The sequence below is a fragment of the Micromonas commoda genome, chromosome 11, assembly GCF_000090985.2.
Source record: "Micromonas commoda chromosome 11, complete sequence".
Lineage (NCBI taxonomy): Eukaryota > Viridiplantae > Chlorophyta > Mamiellophyceae > Mamiellales > Mamiellaceae > Micromonas > Micromonas commoda.
In genome coordinates, this window is record NC_013048.1 from 418,657 (window position 1) to 436,942 (window position 18,286).

Sequence of the window (18,286 nt, forward strand, 5' to 3'; positions counted from 1 at the left end):
CTGAGCTACACGTGCACTCCACAAGCAGTGCGGGACGGGGTTCTTGTCAACAACCAAACATCGACAGAGACGGAATGCCAGTGAGAAGCTATTGTCAACGTGCGAAGCGAGATGTCGAGAGTGCACCGCGGACCACGCACCGAGAGACGCGAGTTTGCTTCCCTTGAGCCGCTGAAAGATGAAGATTTGTCGTTCAGCTGCGACGCGGTGACCTCCTCGAGCCGGACACGGGGCGTCGGGCTCGAGGAGGTCACTGTAGAGTGGAATCGAGGTATCCAAGTTTGGTCGAAGCTGTCCTTTAAGCGATGGACCCTGGAAGGCGAATAAAGGGAAGCAAACGCACGGCACGGCGCCTGCTCTTCTCGCGCTCAGCCGTTGAGCTCCTCTCGGAGGGCCATGGCGCGTCGCTCGAGCTCGTCAGCCTCGCGCCTCTTACGACAGCTCGCGTCCTCCAGGCTCTCCAGCACCCTTCGAAGACGCCTGGCGTGCGCCTCCCTCAGCGCGTCGGACGCGTCGTCCATGCAGTCAGCCTCGCAGCGAAGCTCCACGGCCCTGGCCCTGCGTGTCGGGGAGGCGTCGAGGTTGCGTCAGTCGAGGAGGCATTTTTTCATGGCGAGTGAAAGTTGGCACGAGAGGAAGGTCCGGTGTCCCTTTTCTGGGTTCCGCCGAGGAGTACAGTACCTGAAGCGGGCGGGTCCCGGTTCCATTCCTAAGCCGCCCTCCTCCTCCGCCTGTATCTCCTCGTCGAGTAACTCCTCCGCGGTGGGGAAAGGCGAGGGTCGGTCGAGGGTCGGTGCGCAGGAGCGGGTCAGGAGCGCGTCGGTGCCCGCGCGATACGCGCGCGCTCGGGGCGACGTGGAAGGCGCGAGGCACGAGCACTCGCGCCGGAGGCACGGGCGGGGGTGGTCGCATCGCGCGAAGGGATCGATCGGCGCGCTCACGGGTGCGACGTATCGCGCCGACTCGCGACAGCGCATCGCCCGAGCAGCCGCCCTGAGCGTTAGTCTGCTCAGCATGGATGCCCCGACTCCCCGAGTGCGGCGTGGAGTGAACACGCGTCTCGCTGAAGGGAAACGAGGGGGTTGCCGAGCGCGTGCCCGATGACAGCGGGTTCCTCGGACGTGGAGAGGGGAGACGTTGGACGTGGAGAGGGTTCTTTAAAATCGTCATGGATTACAAGCAAAGGTTTGCCAGTGGCTCACGACGAGCGTGCAACAGGCCAACATACCCTTCTAAAAATGAATTCTCGCGCTAACCAGAGGACCGGCGCGCCGCCGCGCTCCTCGCCCGGACGAAAGCCCCCTTCCGCCTTCGGTTTCGTTCAACCGAGTCTTAGATGGAGACCTTGCGACCGAAGATCCAGGAGAACGCTTCCTCCTGCGCCTCCTTCTTCTTCGCCTTGGCCGCCGCGAAATCCGCCAGCCTGCGGATGCGCGCGGGCTGCTTCATGAGGTACTCCTGAGCCTCCGCAGCCTCACCGGACAGGCCGTCGAGGTCGGCGATCTTCCACCGTTTGATGAGGTGATCCATGATGGAGGCGTAGTCGTACGCGGTGTAGGTGCCGGTGCGGTCCGCGACGGAGGCGAAATCGGCAAAGAGGTCGCGTCCGGTCCTCGCCTTGTGCTCGCCGTCGTCCATGAGGTGAGCGGGCATGACGATCTGCTTCTTCATCATGTCGGCGAAGGCGAGGACGGCGCCGTCCTTGTCGCGCTTCATCACCTCCTCGATGATGCGCTGGTACGCGATCTCGTGGCGGCCCTCGTCGGCGGCGATGGTGCCGCAGATCTTGCCGAGGACCTCGTCGCCGTGCTCGATGGCGAAGCGCGCGGTGTTACCGTGGGAGATCTTGGTGGCGCGCTCCTGGAAGGAGGTGTACACGAAGCCGAGGTAGGGGTTGTTCTCGGTCTTGGGGTTCATGCCGGAGCCGATGAGGTTCTGGATGGTGGTCTCGATGGGCTTCATGGACACCTTGCCCGTCATCCACATGTACTTGTTCATGAGGTCGCCGTGGCGGTTCTCCTCGGCGGTCCACTTGCGGGTCCAGCGCGCCCACGCGGTACCGTCCGCGCCGGTCTTGTCCTTGGTGCCCTCGAGGGTGTTGAGCATGTTCATGTACGTGGGGAGAGCCTCCTCGGTGATCATGTCGCCGACGAGGACGACGAGGTGATCGTCGGGGAGATCCGCGCCGCGCTTCTGGACCGCGGCCACCTCGTCGAGGAAATCGGGGGACTCCGGGTTGGGGAGGAAGTCCTGGGGCTGCCAGTTCTTGTTGGGATCCTTCAGCAGGCCCATGAGCTGCGGAGCGACGGGAGCGGGCGCGGGGAAAAAGAAATGACGTCAGTTTTTCAGTCTCGGGAATCTTCTCGCCGGGGGAGCTCTCGGAGCGCGGGTGATCACGCGCGGGGTTGGCGGATGTGGAGCGACGCGGGAAGGTTCCGCGATCGCCCCGCGGGTATCGCGAGTCGGCGAGCGACGCGACGCGGGGCGATACGGCCCGATCGATCGCCCGCGCGTGACACGCGCGACCCCGCCGCGGCTCCGCGCCATATTTTACAGCTGGAGCTCTGTGGGCCACTGCCCACCGGCCACGTGAGCGGCGAGGGAAAAAATGAAGGGGTCGCGGCCCTGCGGGAGGGGCAAAGGCGAGTCGGGCGGGGTATCCGCGGCGCTCACCTCGTTCTCGGCGAAGTCCTCCATGTCCATGATGACCTCCTTGCGGAGTTGGGTGAGTCCCGCCATCTTGGACTCCTTGTCGCCCTCGACGATGATCCGAGGGGAGTCGACGGCTGCGGACTTGGGCATCCACAGCTTGGAGCCGGCGCGCTTGGGCGCCTTGGCGGCCTTGCCCTGGTTGGGGCGGGCGACGGCGAAGACGCCGCCGGCGGCGATGCAGGTCGAAGCCATGCTCTCAGCGGCTACGCGGTGAAGTGCGCGTGTCGTTGGAAGTGGCGCCCCCGGTCGACGAGGTTCGAACGTGAACACCTCAAACACGCGCGGAGACGAGACACGGGACAGGATAGCGATAAAGCGCGCCAACCTTCTTGGGTTGCAAACCCTGAATTGCGTCTTGAACGGCAGGCAAGCCCTCTCGTCCACTCGTTCGATGGATTTCGGATTTTTTTTCGAAGGACTTCGGTTCTGGCGGGTTGTGACTAGTCGTGCGTGCAAACTGTTGATAAATTGCGGCCATTTAGGGTTTGGAAAACTCAAAATAAGGCGACGTTTCTGCATGTTTGCATGTGCGATCGGTCGCGCGAATTAGAAAAAAGGCGCGAAAACACGGCCGAAAGTTGTGCGCGAGACGAGGGTTCGGCGAAAATGCACAATCCAGACGCAATCAACAGGCGCTCTCGATCCCCAAGACCCCGTCCGAGCATGAGCGGCGACGAGGACAACGCGCGTTCTCCCGACGCCGAAAACGGCCGAGGCGACGACTCCCCCGCGCCCGACGACCCCCGCGCGCGTTCCGGGGACCGCAGTCCGCGCGGCGACGACAGATCCAGATCCCAATCGCCGCCGCGCGACGGCGGAGATTCCGACGACGACCGCCGCTCGCCGCGCCCCGCCAAGTCCCGCAGCCGCAGCCGCAGCCGCAGCCGATCCCCGCGCCGCGAGGGTCAGATGCGACGCGGCGGCGGCAGGGGCGGCGACGGTGGGTACACCAACACCAAGGGCAGGAACGACGTCGGCGTCTCCCTGCTCGTCCGCCAGCTCCCGCCGGACGCGCGAGCCGAGGAGCTCGAGGAGGCGTTCTCCAAGTACGGCAAGGTCATAGACGTCTACATACCCAGGGACTACTACACCAAGCGTCCCAAGGGCATCGCGTTCGTGCAGTTCCCCAACCCCGAAGAGGCGGCCGACGCCGAGAGGGCGCTCGACGGCACCACGCTCTGCGGCGTGGAGAACATCTCCGTGCAGGTGGCGCTGCAGAAGCGCAAGGACCCTTCCTTCTTCAACCGCGGCCGAGGCGGCGGCGGCTACAGGGGCGGCGGCGGCGGCGGCGGCTACGGCAGGGATCGCAGCAGGGACAGGGGCAGGGACAGGAGCCGAGACAGGTACAACCCCTACGGCGGCAGGGACAGGAGCCGCGATCGCGGATACGGCGGCGGCAGGGACCGGAGCCGAGACAGGGGTTACGATCGTCGCGACAGGTACGACGACAGGCGCGACGATTACAGGAGGGACAGGTCGCCCCCGCGCAGGTCCTACGACTACGACGACAGAAGGTGAGTCGGGGACACGGCGAGATGAGGGGCATATAGAGGTCCCGTTTTGAAATGACAAAAACGCAAAGTCTCCTTTTTCGAGCAGCGACTCTGCCACGCGAGGAAGAAACGCCTGATGACGAACGTCACCTCAAGCATACTACTTGCACCGCACCATTTGGTAGAGGATGTACGATAGAGGATGTCGAATTCGTCATCAGGCGTTTCGCGTCCTCACGTCGCAGAGTCGAGGAAACGTCCGATGCCACGTCACTGGAGAATGAGGCATGTAGCTCTCGCGCATACCGATAGCCGAGGGTCCGCACGAGAGCTGCACACACTCAACGAGGCACCGGGCGTTTCCGCTGTCGCGATCGTCCGTCACTTACTCGATGGGATCCGTATCCGTATCCTCCGCGTCAGCATCCGCGGATTCTCCCTCGAGCGCGGCGGCTCTCTGCGCGTTGTACGAGTCCTCGAACCTTTTGGCGATGGCGTCGTAGTCGCAGCCAATCATCGCTCCCAAGGTTTCCTGGGGGATGGTGTCGGTGACTTCGTCGCTGAGGGCAAAGGGGGCGATGCACCCGGCGATGTAGTCCTGCGAGGGCATCTCGTCGAACTGGGAGAGGTCGAGGCGCGACTCCACGTACCCGATCACGGCGCCGATGCATCCGCCGTCCATGTCGCAAGCCTGGTCGGCGTTTGAGCAGGGTCCGGCGAGTTCCGATAGGTTGTCGAGGGAAACCTCGGGGCAGGGAGGCTCGGAGGAGTCCTGCTTGAGGCGGCGCGCGTCCACGCCGCGGCCGAGGAGCAGGCCGAAGACCGCGGCGGCGGCGAGGGTGGAGCGGAGGGGAAGGGCGAACCTGGAAGACATGATGGGGAGGGCGTGGCCTGGAGACACCACGGCGTGCGCGTGGCGAAGTGGCTGTATCGCCCCACAAAAACCTAAACAAGCAAGGGGGCTGTCGCCGTTTCCGAGAACACGAGGATCTGGTCACCAAGTCGGAGGCTGGGTTCGACCTCGTGACGTTTCCTCTTTTCGGTTGGCGGTTTGACCCAACGAGGGTCGTACGTTTTTCGTTGTAAACTCTAGCTAGTCTCGTGTCTAAAATCGGATCTGATCGAACGTCGTCGACAGCTCGTCGTCCACCACCGTCGCCAGCCTCCTCGCCGCGACCCGCATCGTCGCCGCGCCGATGTCCCGCTGCAGCAGCGCGAGCGTCCCCGCGTGCCTCGACTGCTTCCGGCTGAAAATCTTCGCAAACGCGTGCAGCCCGAGGTATCGCACGTGCGTTCGCTGGATGCGTCCCGTGGCGCCCAACGTCGCGCGGGCCACCGCCATGTGGTGACGCACCGCGCCCTCCATGTACCGTATACCCGCCGTGATGGCCGCGTGAACAGCCGCGGGGGACGGGCCGCGTGTCTTGACCTTCCCCTTGCCGTCGCCGTTGGAGTTTCTGGCGCTGGGGTGCTCGGAGGCGGCGGCGACGAAACAGTGCGTCTTGATCGCGGCCAACAGGAACGACTGATACACGTTCAGCCGGGCGGTCAAGGGGGAGTTGACGCTGTGATCGTACAGCAGCGCGGTGCACTTGGGCCGCAGGTACGCCACTACCCTTCGATCCAGCCTGGAAAACGGGGAAGGCGTCTTGAGCCCCGACCCGACTCGGCCCGGCACGGTCACCGCCTCCCTCGCCCAATCCCCCGCGTACCTCGTGTAATCCACCAGCACCTCCAGGTTGTTACTGTCGATGAGCAACCCGCACCACGCGATGCACCGCCTGGCGTTCGGTCCGTGGCCAATCACGGTCTCCCGGCGCGGGATCATCGGCGGCTTTGGCTCGGCGTTGTTGGCCGCCGCGGACCGGGTGGCGATTCGGGTCGGCTCGGCTCCGCCGGGGGAATAGTCAAAGTTGAGGCTGGTCTTACCGGTGTTAACCTCGCACCCGTACTCCGCGAACCCCTCCAGTGCGGCTGACAGGAAGCTATCCGCGGGGTCCCTGTCGAACGACACGTGAAGCAGGTCATCCGTCCACCGGCACAGAACCTTCTGGGAGGTATTGTCGCTGGGTGACTTACCCCTCAAGCCGTGGGTCTGTTCCAGGTGCGCGTAAAACACCGCGCACAGCAGCGTGGACAGCACGCTTCCCTGGGGTATCCCCGTGGTCTGGAGTAAGTACACCCCCCCGCTTCGAACGACGTTGCGGCGCAGGTGCTCGCGCAAGAGTTCGAGCACCTGATTTTTGTGCACGGCGATTGGGTTCGCGAGGTCGATGACCACGCCGCCAACCTTACGCTCCCGCCTCGAACCCTTCCTCGGCTTTGACCTCTCGTTCCCCGGCTCGTCCAACGTCGGGGCGCCGGGTTTCGCGACGGGCGTGGCGATCCTCTGCGTCTTGGTTCGCACGCCGACGGCCGCGCCGCCCACGACCCTGGCCAGCCTGCACACCGAGTACTCCCCGCTGCCCACCAGCTCGCACGCCACGCGCTCGAGCGCGGCGAGCGGAATGCTGTCGAACGCGCCCTTGACGTCCGCGGCGACGATGTACGGGGGACGCGTCACCGGCTCCGGGCCGGCGATCGGTACGTCGTCTTCCGTGCGTTTAACTCGGTTCCCAACCTCCCCGCGGGTCTTCTTACGCTTCCTACCCGCCAGCTGGCGCTGGGTCGCGCGCCATCGCCTGATGAACGGACCCAATCGGCGGTGGACGTCCCTGTAATCGCTGACGTTCGCGCCCATCACCCCCGGTCTCGCACCAGCCTCGTGCCTCAGCACGTCAAACACGCCCTGCAGGCTGGTGTTGACGGGACGAAACGCGAGGACGTCCCGGGCGGCGGCGGCGCCGTTTTTAGTTCCCCCCGCCGCGGCGCCGGCGACGCCGCGCTTACCCCCGCCGCTCGGCCGCAAACTTCGGAACGACGCCACCGCGGGCCGCCCCAGCATCGCCACCGGCCTCAACCCCGCGCTCTTCGGGAGCAAACGGAGCTTGGAGAAGCCAAGGAGGTGGCGCTGGAGCATGAGCCTCGCGCGACGCTTCGGCAGGCGTCTGTACGCGGCTCTGGGAGCGGCGGCGGCGGGGTCGTCGGCGTCGTCCGTCGAGTCCCATCCGTCTTCGTCCATCTCGTCTGTCTCGTCCGCGGGGCCAGGCGTCGGACGCGTTGGATCCAAGGTGACGGGCAGCTCGGTCCCTCCCAGCGACGTGGGACGCCTCGACTCCCCCGCCGGGTCCTCGGTCATCGCCGCGAGGTGCGCCGCGGTGAGCCTCGCCCACACCCCTTTCCGGAAGTAAAACACTCGCAGCCGGTGCGACTCGGTCTCCGTGCAGTAAAAGTGAGATCGGAGCAGCGGGACGACGAGATCCGCGACGAGCCATCGGACCCATCGCTGGAGGTCGCGGCGGCGCGCGAGAGCCGCGCTCGCGGGCCCCGCGCGCGTGGCGCGTCGCGTCCGTTTCTCGTCGGCGACGCCGGCTCGGCCGAAGAGCCAAGGGAACTCCGAAACCTTCAAGCCGGTCATCGCCTCGTGCAGCGTGCACATCTCGAACCTGCGGAGGACCACCAGCCTGAGCAGGAACCGTCGCAGCGCGATTCGGCTCTTGACCCCGCCGAGCATCTCGCGCGGCGCGACGTTACGCACGACGGACCACAGAAACGAAGCGACAGCCGCGGGGGGCGTGAACGACGCGAGGAGAGATTTGGCCTCAGCCGCCGGCTCCCCGCCGCGGACGCGTTCCGGCATCGGGCAGTGCCTCTCCAGTATGGACGCGTAAGGGCACCTCGCAGCCTTGCGGATCATCGTCTGGAGCAACGGCAGGAGCGCGGCGCGGTGCCATTTGGGCACGCGGCTCGTCTGTTTGTCCCTCCCCCTCCCTCCGTCCGTTGTTTGATCCTTCACTTGTTTAAGCGGAGACGCGGACGTTCTCCTGTCGCCCGATTTTGTCTTGAGACCACCCGCGGCGGGTTTCTTCCCGAACACGATCGAGTACAGTCGTCGCGCGCCGGCGGTGCCCCGACCCACGACGTTGAGCGCGTGACCCCGAGGCAAACCCGGCGTCCGCGAGTAGCTCGACTTGTGCATGAACCCGGAGGTATCGAAGACAACCTCGCTGGGACGCTCAACCGTCGCCCGAACGGGATCCGCCTTCATCCGTCTCGGCTTTCGCTTCGCGCGGGACTTGGCTCCCCCGGGGGACTTGACCTTAACCCGCCCTCTCTTCAGCCTCTGCTCCTTGGAGCCCTTGGCGGGCGTGGCCGCGTCGTCGTCGTCGTCGCCCGACGCGGCCATCGCGCCGAGCCGGTCCCACGCCATCGCGACAGAGTCGCTCGATGACGCGCCGGCCGCAGCGGCTGCCGCCCCGAGCCGCGCCCACGCTACGTCGTTCGCGGCGTCGCCAGGCGACGACGCGACGACGTCGACGTCCGGGGTTTCCGGCACGAAACTGTCCTCCTCCTCCTCCTCCTCCTCCTCCTCCTCCTCCTCCTCCTCCTCGCCGACCGTGGTGGCCTGGCTCGGGGGCTTCGGAGTGGGATCCGCGTCCGTCATCGCCGCCGCGGCGCGTTCCCTGGCCAGCTTCTTGCGTCGCCAGCTGCTGAGCCTGGACGGTTTCACCCTCGCGTCGCCGATGGTCGCGTCCTGGGGCTTCGGCTCGCCGGACCCGCCGCTTTGGTCCGGTTCGGACTCCGCGACGACGTCCGTCTCATTTTCCTTCATCATCTCCCCGTCGCCCCCCCGCTCTTTCTCCTTCGTCTTCCGCCTCCGCCTCCGCCTCTTCCTCCTCCTCCTCCTCGTCCCCGTCCTCGTCCCCCCTCTCGGCTCGCCCGGGGGATCGTCGGCGGCGTCGGTGGGTGCCGTCTTCGACGACGGCGACATGAACGGGTTAGCCGTGCGTATCACGTTAGCGACGTTAGAGCCGTTGCGTATCACGTTTGCGACGAAGCCGCCCACTCGACGCAGCATCACCACCGCCGGGGACTCCTGCGAGTGCGTCTCCGGCTCGCACTGGGAGTCGTCCGGCTCCGGCTGGCTCTCCTGCGACTGCGTGCCGAGCACGTCCCAGCCGCGCCCGGAGTCCGCGGACCCGGGCCGCTCGAAGGTTTTTTTCCCGCGCCGCCGCTTGCTCCCCGTCGTCGCCTCCTCCTTCTCCTCCTCGCGTCTCCCGTCCTCGATGCGCCTCCTCTTCTCCCTCTTTCTCTTCCTCGCCTCCGGGGTGCTCCGGTCCACGCGTGCGGCCTCGGCGGCGGCCCGTTTGCTCCTCGCCATCGCCGCCGCGCGCGACGCGCCCACCGCGGACACCGGCGCCCCGCACAGCTGCAGGTGCGAGCCGTGCTTCGCGGCTGCGAGGGAGTGTCGCGTGAGCGCGCCGCTCGGCACGAACACGCTGCCGTGGACCAGGAGATGCGTCATGAGCGCATCACCGACGCGTTCGTGGAACGTTCTCCACGCGCGCGCGCCGAGCAGCGATTTCGTGGCGGCGGACGCGGTGACGACCTCGAGGTCGGCGCGGCTCGCGATGTTGGCACCCCCCGGGGTGCCTCGATCGGGCGCCGGGGGATCGCGGCGGGACGGGGCGCGTTTGCGCCGGACGCCGTAGCAGAGGACGTTGTTGGGGGCGCTATGGGTCTTAAAGTGCGCCGCGAGCGCGCGCGCGTGGACCTCCTCGAGCGACGAGGCGTGTTCGAACGACGCCGCGTGCGATGGCAACCTCGGCGCTCTGGCGTGGATCGCGCACAGGGTCCCGCGAAGCAGGGAGTCGGAGTAGGTTCGGTCGTCGCCCTCGCGGCGCAAGGTCGGCGGTAGAATCCCGGCGTCGGCGCACACGCGCGTCACCATCTTCTCGAGGCTGGATATGTCCGCGTACGCGCATCGCAACACCCCGGGGACCTTGCGCGCGTTGGCCCGCTTCGAGGCGTCGTTGTTGCCTTTTGCTTTCCCGCGTCGCCGCGCGATTGGGTCGCGCGGATGTGCCATCGGGAGAGCTGCGGGCGGTTCCCGCGTCAGTCGGAGTCGCCGAACCGATCGTTCATCGATGATGCTGATCTCATGCCAGTCTCCGCGCGATGTTCCGCTTCGCTCTGTGAACACGTCGGGCTCTCAGCGCGCCGCCCCGCGCGGATGTGTGCCGGCCCGCCGGTCGGATTCTTGGAATTCTTGCGGGAAAATCTGCGCTCGCGGCGTTCTGTTGGGAACTTTCGTCGTCAGAACGCGAAGCGCGGGAGGTATGCGACCGGTTCTCTACGCCGCGGGCGCCTTCGGCGGCGCCGCGGCGGCGGCCATGGGTGCGGCCGTCGGGTACGGAACCATGCTCGGGACCGTGCCCCGCGAGTGCCCGCACTGCGCGGGCGAGGGTGGAACTCGCGCGGTTTCGAAGGCTTCGTTCTCGAGCGGCGGCAGGACAGTGGGTTCGACGGCGGTGGAGGAGGCGCTGCGACGAAAAGCGTACGACGATCTTGCGCCGACGTTCGACGAGGAGCTCGAGTGGCACGAGTTTTTCACGGGGATCAAGCTCATGCGGTGGTGGATGATGCGCCAGGCGCGCGGGAACGTCCTCGAAGTCGCGGCAGGGTGAGCACCACCCGGGCAGCATCGCCGATCCTTCTCAACCCCCGGGGGCCCGACCCCGGTGGGCCACCCCGCCACGTCAAACCCTCGCTGACCCGCGCCCCGCCGCGCCCATCCGCCCCGCCCGCAGGACTGGACGAAATTTCGGGTACTACCCCGAAGGAACGAAGCTCACGGCGACGGACTGCTCGCCGGCGATGGTGGAGGTGTGCAGGGCCAAGGCGACCGGTTCGTCGTCGGCGATTGACGTGAGGGTGGAGGACGTGCAGGCGAAGAAGGGCATGGGTTTCGAGTCCGGGAGCTTCGACACCGTGGTGGACACGTTTGGGCTGTGCAGCTACGAGGACCCGGTCGCGGCGCTGCGAGAGATGGCGAGGGTGTGCAGGCGGGGAGACGGGCGGGGAGAAGGATGCGGGAGGCTGCTGCTGATTGAGCACGGCCGGTCGCGCTCGCACGCGTGGCTGACCAACATACTCGACAAGCACGCCGCGCCGCACGCCACCAAGTGGGGGTGCTACTGGAACAGGGATATCGTGGGGATCGTGCGGGAGGCTGGGCTGGAGATCGTGCAGCAGCACGAGTTTCACTTCGGCACGACGCACCTTATAGTCGCTAAACCGCCAGAGCTCTAAGTTGATAGCGGCAAGCTGAGAAAACAAACCAACGTATTCAGTGGATGACATGATAAACTGGTATGGGTCGACCCGTACACTCTAACAATAACGCACAACACAAACGATATGGGGCAGTTTCTCCCGTACATGCATCGATCGATCGATTAATCCTCAGAGCGTCATGCCCAGGAACCAGTGGGGCATCACCGTGACGACGTAAAAGTACGCCGCGATGCCCGTGAACATGTACGAGTCGAACCTGTCCAGGAACCCCCCGTGTCCCGGGATGATATCCCCGCTGTCCTTCATCCCCGCGTTGCGCTTCATCACGCTCTCCATCAGATCGCCCGCCACCGCCGCGACGAAGATCACGGCGCCCAGCACCAGCGTCTGCACCGGACCGGCGTGCCAGCCCAGGAGCCATCGCAAACCGTACGCGGTGGCCATGGTGCAAGTCAGTCCCCCGAGCGCGCCCTCGACCGTCTTGTTGGGCGACACGGCGATGAGCCTGTGCTTGCCGAAGGTCTTCCCGAACGCGTACGCGCCGACGTCGCTCGCGATGATGCACGCGACGCAGATGACGGTGACGATCAGGCCGGTGGTCCAAGCCTCCGGACCCCCCAGCGCGGACGGCCACGAGTTGACAAAGGCGCTCCTCGAGCTCTGGAGGCTCTGGTAGATGGCGGTGGACGCCGCGGAGAAGTTGAGCATGCGGAGCTTGACCCAGAACGCGGGAAGAGCGCCGCAGTAGATGATACCGAAGAGGGTGCTCGTGAACTTGGAGAAGTGCGGCTCGGACTCCACCTGGATCAGTCGAAGGCCGACGGCGGCAAACGCGCCCAGCACCGCCATGGTGATGTGCCCCTGCTTGGCGCCCGCCAGGTACACGACGGGGATGAACAGCGCGCACATGACGATGGACATGTCCAGAGCCCACTTGGGCGGCGGGTGCGGGAGCTCGGACGGCATGGTCTCGATCATCTGAAAGTACTCCCTGGCGGACAGCGTCGCGGTGAGCGACATGACGATGGCCCATATCCAACCGCCGAAGATGATGGCGCCGAGGCCAGCCATCGCGAGCGTGACCCCGGAGGCGATTCGGAGCTGGAGCTTACCCATGGACACCTTGGGCTTGACGATGCCCTGCTCAGTCGAGGGAGGAGGCGTGGGAATCGGGGGACGCGGTCAGACGAGTCGTCGCGGGCGGGAGGAGACGTTGGAAAAAGGTGCTGACTCAGGCTCTCGCCAGGGGTCCGAGAGGTTGATCGCATTCACGTTCGGGGGGCGTGAACTTACCGAGTCCGATGAGCCGGCGTCGGCCGCGGCGGCGTCCGCGCGAACCCGGCGGGTTCGCTTCGGTTCGCGCGAGCGCCTCGCCTCGAGCGCGCCGCCCGCGCCGTTCACGGCGGCGACCCGGTCACCGCCGCGCACGCCGAAACCAACCCTACCCCTCGCACCGCCGCAAACGTGTCGGGGTCCGAGCCCGGTCCGGCCGTGCCCCAGCCTCGCGCCATGGCATTTCACGTTCGCATCGGGCACACCACGAGAGACGGACGTCCGCCTCGCGACGCCGCGCGACCGCGACGCCGCGGGAACGACGACGCCCGCGGTCGCCGCGTGCAGCATGGCAACCATATCTCGAGAGTTTGTTAGCGCCCTCGTGCGTTGAGCTCAGACGGCGAGGAACGCCGCTGTCGCGTGCGCGTCGCGGGGCTCCGAAGATGCGTTCGAGAGGACTTGACCTCTCGTCCCTGTCTCGGGGCGGCTCCTGATGATATGGCGCGGCCGATAACCTTCAGACGGCGCGGACGCGGTGTGAAGGACTCGACAACGATCAACGACCGCGTATTGTTGGGAAGTCTGCTGGAAATTGTCTGTCGAAGACGTGAGGATTTGCCATAGGAACGCCATTTGCCGTTAGTCTTGTAATTCTCACTCACAAAGAGCACAGCCTAATTACCCGAAATAGCCTCGACGTGTCGACCCGATGAGGCAAATCCAATGACTGCGGGTGCTGTGGTCTGTGACTGAGAGCCGCGTGTTTGGAACCGCGTATACCGCGACCTCGCACCGCGCGAGATCGCCACGGTAGGAAGCGCGCGACCCCCGCAGGCAGCGTCCGAGCGCGTGTCTCACACGAGCGGAAACCCTCCTTTGTCGTCCGAGAGCGTCGGGGCTTGATAAGGAGAACCGATCGGGCCGTGAGCGCCGCGCCCGACGAAGAGCTCGGCCGGGACAAAACCGTGAACGACCGAAACCCTCGCTGGCTTAGCGTCAAACGTTTTCAAACGCAGTTGGACGCGGGAGTCCGGTCGCGATGGGGAGCAACGGAGGGAGCGGTCCCAAGCCCATGAGCAACATGCAGGGCGGGAATAACTCGTGGAAGACGTGGCAGTCCGACGACGACATCCCGCAGCGCAAGGTTCTCATTCAGCACATGTGAGCACCCGCCTTTCCGGACCCACCCCGCGCGCGGCAAAAACCAAACGATTGAGAGCACCGCTTTGTTCTCCGCGGTTCGATTTTTCCCGATCCCTCCCCCCTCCCGTACCGAGCCTCGCACGTGCTGATCTCGATCCCGTTCCCCCTCGCGATTCTCCCTCAGACTGCGTCTGTTCCAGCAGCGTAAGCCTTCCGAGACGAAGGAGTGGGCGCAGAAGCTCCCGGACTTTGTGCTGCGCCTGGAGGAGGCGGTATACCGCGGAGCGAGGACCAAGGTACGCGCCCGATCCGCTCTTCACCGATGAAGAGGCCGACATTTGCTTTGAAAATCCACCCGGCGAAACTGGAAATCGAAAGGCGGTTTGATCGGATACCGCCCTCCACCGGATTTCAACCGCGCCTCGAGGGTCCGACCTGGTCCGATCGCGCGAACCGACCCGCCGCGATCGTCGGGACGATACTTTGGCTATCGGTCCCGCGATCGGATCGCGATACCGTCGCGTCGCGCGATCGCTCGCGAGCATCTTGGCGCGGACGGTTCGGCGAAAATCCAACCCGCGGTGCAGAACCGGGGCACGGCAGACACCGCTTTTTGCTTTTTTTCCACCCTGGGGATACCCTACCCCAACACCCTCGATCCTCGCGCGTGCTGACCGTTCCGCCGCCACGACCCCGCATCCAACTCTCGCAGGAGGAATACTGCAACGAACAGACGCTGGAGGCGCGACTGCAGGCGGTGGCGCGCATCATGGTCGCGAGACCCAAGCCCGGCGCGCCCGGTCAGCCCAGCCGCGGCCAGATGCAGCAGATGCTCGGAACGTCCGGAGGGTCGGGCGGGATGACGCAGATCAAGCAGGAGGGCGGCGGCACTTTGGGGGGTAACCCCCAGATGGTCGGGCAGCCCATGATGATGGGGAACGGCGGCGGGTCTGGGAACATGATGATGGCCAACGGCGCTCCGGTGCTTCGCGGCGCGGCGGCGAACGGCGCCACGTTCATGGGCGGCGGCATGGGCAACCAGCAGCAGCAGCAGCAGCATCAGATGATGATGATGCAGCAGCAGCAGCAGATGCAGATGCAGCAGCCGCCCGCGGATCAGAAGCCCGGGGGGAAGCAAAAGAAGCTCACCGCCGCGCAGCAGAAGAAGCTCGCCGAGCAGATGAAGAAGCAGCAACAGCAGCAGATGATGATGATGCAGCAGCAGCAGATGCAGGGGGGCGACGGTCAAGGGCGGGTGATCATCAAGGGACCCGGCGGGCAGCAGCAGGTCATCGCGGGCGGAATGGGCGGCCAGAAGATGAACCTCTCAAACCTCACCCCGGCGCAGCAGAAGGCGCTCATGCAGCGACAGGCGCAGCAGCAGGCGGCGGCGAGGGCGCAGCAGGGTGGCCAGATGCAGGGGCAGGACGGCAAACCCATGACAGAGGAGGAGATCAAGAAGGCGTACATCGTCAAGCAGCAGCGATGGCTCCTCTTCCTCCGCCACGCGTCCAAGTGCCAGGCGGCGGAGGGCCAGTGCCAGTACACTCCCCACTGCCACGTCGCAAAGTCGCTCTGGGAGCACGTCCTGAAGTGCACGAATTCCCAGTGCCAGTACCCGCGGTGCCTCGCCTCACGCGAACTCCTGAAGCATCACCAGAACTGCAAGGATGCCCGCTGCCCCGTGTGCGGCCCCGTGCGGTCCGCCATGCTCAAGCAGCGATCGCAGATGCTCATGCAGCAGCAGCAGCAGACGGGCGGTCCCAACGCCAAGCGGATGCGAACCGACGGGCAGTTCATGCCCGTCGGCCCGCCCGTCGCGCAGGTCAAGGGCAGCGTCGGCCAGAAGCGTCCGGGCGGCGAGGGTACCTCGCTGATGGAGTGCTTCACCCCCGACGAGGTTCGCACGCACCTCGCGTCTCTTCGCCTGTCGGAGACGGCTAACCCGGTGGCGAAGGGTCAGCCGATGAGCGCCAGGCGAAGAGACGCGGAGGCTGAGAAGGCCATCGCGGGCGCGTCGGAGAGCGCGTGCCAGGGCTGCGGCGTGGAGCGGCTCACGTTTGAGCCCCCGCCGCTGTACTGCTACGCGTGCGTGGGTCGGATCAAGCGCGGACAGGTGTATTACCACATCCCGCCATCCGCGACGGGCGGCGAGGTTCGCAAGGATGCCTGGTGCAACGGGTGCTACAACGCGATCCAGGGGCACGTGGAGCTCGAGGGCCAGAAGTGGCCCAAGAACGTCCTCGCCAAGAAGAAGAACGACGACGACCTCGAGGAACCCTGGGTGCAGTGCGACTACTGCAACAGCTGGTACCACCAGATTTGCGTGCTCTTCAACGGGCGGCGCAACGAGGGCGGCGAGGCTCCGTTCACGTGCCCGCAGTGCATCCTCTCGCAGCTCGAGAAGAAGGAGCGCACGCCCACGACCAAGCGCCCGAGCTCGCAGCTCCCCGCCTCCATTCTGCCCCAGACAAAGCTCTCGTTCTTCCTCGAGGAGCGCCTTCGCAAGGTTCTGGGTCGCGAACGGCAGGAGCGGGCCAAGCTCCTCGGCAAGCCCGTCGACGAGGTTCCCCACGCGGAGGGTCTCACCATTCGCGTCGTGTCCTCAGTGGAAAAGAAGCTGGACACCAAGTCCAATTTCATGCGCGTGTTCAAGGACCAGAAGTTCCCCGAGTCGTTCCCGTACAGATCCAAGGTTCTCCTGCTCTTCCAGAAGATTGAGGGCGTGGACGTGTGCCTCTTGGGCATCTACGTCCAAGAGTACGGCAGCGAGTGCCCGGCGCCCAACACCCGCCGCGTGTACCTCTCCTACCTCGACTCTGTCAAATACTTCAGGCCGTCCGGCATCCAGGTGGCCACCGGCGAGGGCTGCGCGCTTCGCACCTACTGCTACCACCAGATTCTCATCGGATACCTGCAGTACGTGAAGCAGCGTGGGTTCACCTCGTGTTTCATCTGGGCGTGCCCCCCATTCCAGGGCGAGGACTACATCCTCTACTGCCACCCCAAGGAGCAGAAGACGCCCAAGAGCGACAAGCTGCGCGAGTGGTACCTCAAGATGCTCCGGCAAGCGCAGAAGGAGGGGATCGTTCTCTCGCTGGGTAACCTGTACGACGAGTTTCACCTGGGGAACCAGAACCACGACATCGCGTCGGCGACTGAGCTTCCGTACTTTGACGGCGACTACTTCCCCGGCGTCGCGGAGGATTGGATCCCGGGCATCGAGAAGGAGCAGGCTGAGAACGCGAAGAAGAACAAGGGCAAGAAACCCGCGCCGCAGAGCAAGACGCGCGGGAAGAAGCTGCCCAACGCGGAGGTTGGCGACGACCTGGACGTCGAGCTGGCCAAGAAGCTGGGCGCGACGATTCAGAACATGCGACACGACTTCATCATGGCGCACCTCGCGCACCAGTGCACCCAGTGCCGCAAGTGCATCGCCGACGACAACCGCTGGTACGACAGCACGCCGTCCGACAAGGGGACCGTGTTCGAGCTCTGCCAGGAGTGCTACGACGTCGAGTCTGCGCTTCCCGCGCACGACAAGGTTCTCACCAAGGGTCGCGACCTCGTGTGCGAGCGGGTGGAGGCGCTTGTCGAAAAGACGGGGGACGACGTCGAGGAGATGCAGTCGGAGTTTTTCGACACCCGCCAGGCGTTCCTGTCCCTGTGCCAGGGCAACCACTTCCAGTTCGACTCGTTGCGCAGGGCGAAGCACACCACGATGATGGTGCTGTACCACCTGAACAACCCGAGCGAGCCGGCGTTTGTGGCGACGTGCAACGTGTGCCAGCGCGAGCTGGAGCCCGGGAAGGGGTGGCGGTGCGAGACGTGCCCGGATTACGACATCTGCGAGGAGTGCAAGATCTCGGTGGGCCACGAGCACGCGTTGGTGCGCAGCGGGCAGAGGCACAGCGGTGCGGCTGGCGGCATGACGGAGGAGGACAGGCGCGACCGCCAGGCGCAGATTCAGCGCACGATGGAGCTCCTGGTGCACGCGACGACGTGCAAGCTGGCCAACTGCGGCTCGCCCAACTGCACCAAGGTGAAGCACCTGTTCAAACACGCGATGTCGTGCACGATGAAGGCTGGCGGCGGGTGCCAGCTGTGCCGCAAGATGTGGACGCTGCTGCAAGTGCACAGCAAGGGGTGCAAGGCGACCAACTGCCCGGTGCCTCGGTGCAGGGATCTCAAGGAGTATCGCAGGAGGGCGACGGAGCAGATCGAGGAGCGCAGGCGCGAGCAGTACCGCATGTACATCAACCAGCAGAACGCCGCGATGGGCCGTTAACTGGTTGGAAACCACTCACAAAAGACAACAACAACAAAAACAACAACAAAAACATAGGGCGAAGGAGACGAAGAGGAGGCATTCAAACGAGGCGAGGCGCCAGACGAGGAGGTCAAAAAATAACCGAGGGTGAGAGTTGGCGACGCAGGGTGAGGAGGGCTTGAAACAACGAGCAACGCATTTTTTATTAGCAGGGAGA

At 65.4% G+C, this 18,286-nt stretch overlaps 8 protein-coding genes across 8 annotated transcripts; 3 read left to right on the forward strand and 5 right to left on the reverse strand.

Moving 5' to 3' along the window:
• Positions 1-368: 368 nt before the first annotated feature.
• On the reverse strand, positions 369-977 carry MICPUN_62435 (predicted protein; the record flags this gene model as incomplete). Its single annotated transcript, XM_002505141.1, has 2 exons — positions 369-558; positions 631-977. 2 exons carry the CDS (start codon positions 975-977, stop codon positions 369-371), a joined length of 537 nt encoding a protein of 178 aa, XP_002505187.1.
• A 178-nt stretch (positions 978-1,155) lies between these two features.
• On the reverse strand, positions 1,156-2,842 carry MICPUN_107145 (predicted protein). Its single transcript, XM_002505142.1, has 2 exons — positions 2,674-2,842; positions 1,156-2,295 (listed from the first exon to the last, which is right to left on the reverse strand). The coding sequence occupies exons 1-2, from the start codon at positions 2,800-2,802 to the stop codon at positions 1,333-1,335; spliced, it is 1,092 nt and encodes a 363-aa protein (XP_002505188.1). The 5' UTR covers positions 2,803-2,842; the 3' UTR covers positions 1,156-1,332.
• An 851-nt stretch (positions 2,843-3,693) lies between these two features.
• MICPUN_74643 (predicted protein) lies at positions 3,694-3,948 on the forward strand (the record flags this gene model as incomplete). The annotated part of the gene is made up of 1 exon (XM_002504835.1): positions 3,694-3,948. A coding segment is annotated over one exon (255 nt), but the record flags the coding sequence as incomplete, so codon positions are not given.
• A 642-nt stretch (positions 3,949-4,590) lies between these two features.
• On the reverse strand, positions 4,591-5,079 carry MICPUN_103036 (predicted protein; the record flags this gene model as incomplete). Its single annotated transcript, XM_002505143.1, has 1 exon — positions 4,591-5,079. One exon carries the CDS (start codon positions 5,077-5,079, stop codon positions 4,591-4,593), a length of 489 nt encoding a protein of 162 aa, XP_002505189.1.
• A 190-nt stretch (positions 5,080-5,269) lies between these two features.
• Positions 5,270-10,173, reverse strand: MICPUN_62439 (hypothetical protein; the record flags this gene model as incomplete). The annotated part of the gene is made up of 1 exon (XM_002505144.1): positions 5,270-10,173. One exon carries the CDS (start codon positions 10,171-10,173, stop codon positions 5,311-5,313), a length of 4,863 nt encoding a protein of 1,620 aa, XP_002505190.1. The 3' UTR covers positions 5,270-5,310.
• A 304-nt stretch (positions 10,174-10,477) lies between these two features.
• MICPUN_103038 (predicted protein) lies at positions 10,478-11,396 on the forward strand (the record flags this gene model as incomplete). Its single annotated transcript, XM_002504836.1, has 2 exons — positions 10,478-10,767; positions 10,895-11,396. 2 exons carry the CDS (start codon positions 10,478-10,480, stop codon positions 11,394-11,396), a joined length of 792 nt encoding a protein of 263 aa, XP_002504882.1.
• Positions 11,397-11,425: 29 nt separating this feature from the next.
• MICPUN_106244 (predicted protein) lies at positions 11,426-13,004 on the reverse strand (the record flags this gene model as incomplete). The annotated part of the gene is made up of 2 exons (XM_002505145.1): positions 11,426-12,521; positions 12,675-13,004. 2 exons carry the CDS (start codon positions 13,002-13,004, stop codon positions 11,550-11,552), a joined length of 1,302 nt encoding a protein of 433 aa, XP_002505191.1. The 3' UTR covers positions 11,426-11,549.
• Positions 13,005-14,724: 1,720 nt separating this feature from the next.
• Positions 14,725-18,087, forward strand: MICPUN_98056 (histone acetyltransferase; the record flags this gene model as incomplete). The annotated part of the gene is made up of 2 exons (XM_002504837.1): positions 14,725-15,054; positions 15,226-18,087. 2 exons carry the CDS (start codon positions 14,725-14,727, stop codon positions 18,085-18,087), a joined length of 3,192 nt encoding a protein of 1,063 aa, XP_002504883.1.
• Positions 18,088-18,286: the final 199 nt, after the last annotated feature.

Bases quoted from the DNA above. Each gene is read 5' to 3' on its own strand.
- MICPUN_107145 (XM_002505142.1), bottom strand. From the start codon at position 2,802: ATGCCCAAGTCCGCAGCCGTCGACTCCCCTCGGATCATCGTCGAGGGC. The intron at 2,296-2,673 runs GTGAGCGCCGCG...GTCGCTCCGCAG, and splicing joins AGGACTTCGCCGAGAACGAG to CTCATGGGCCTGCTGAAGGA.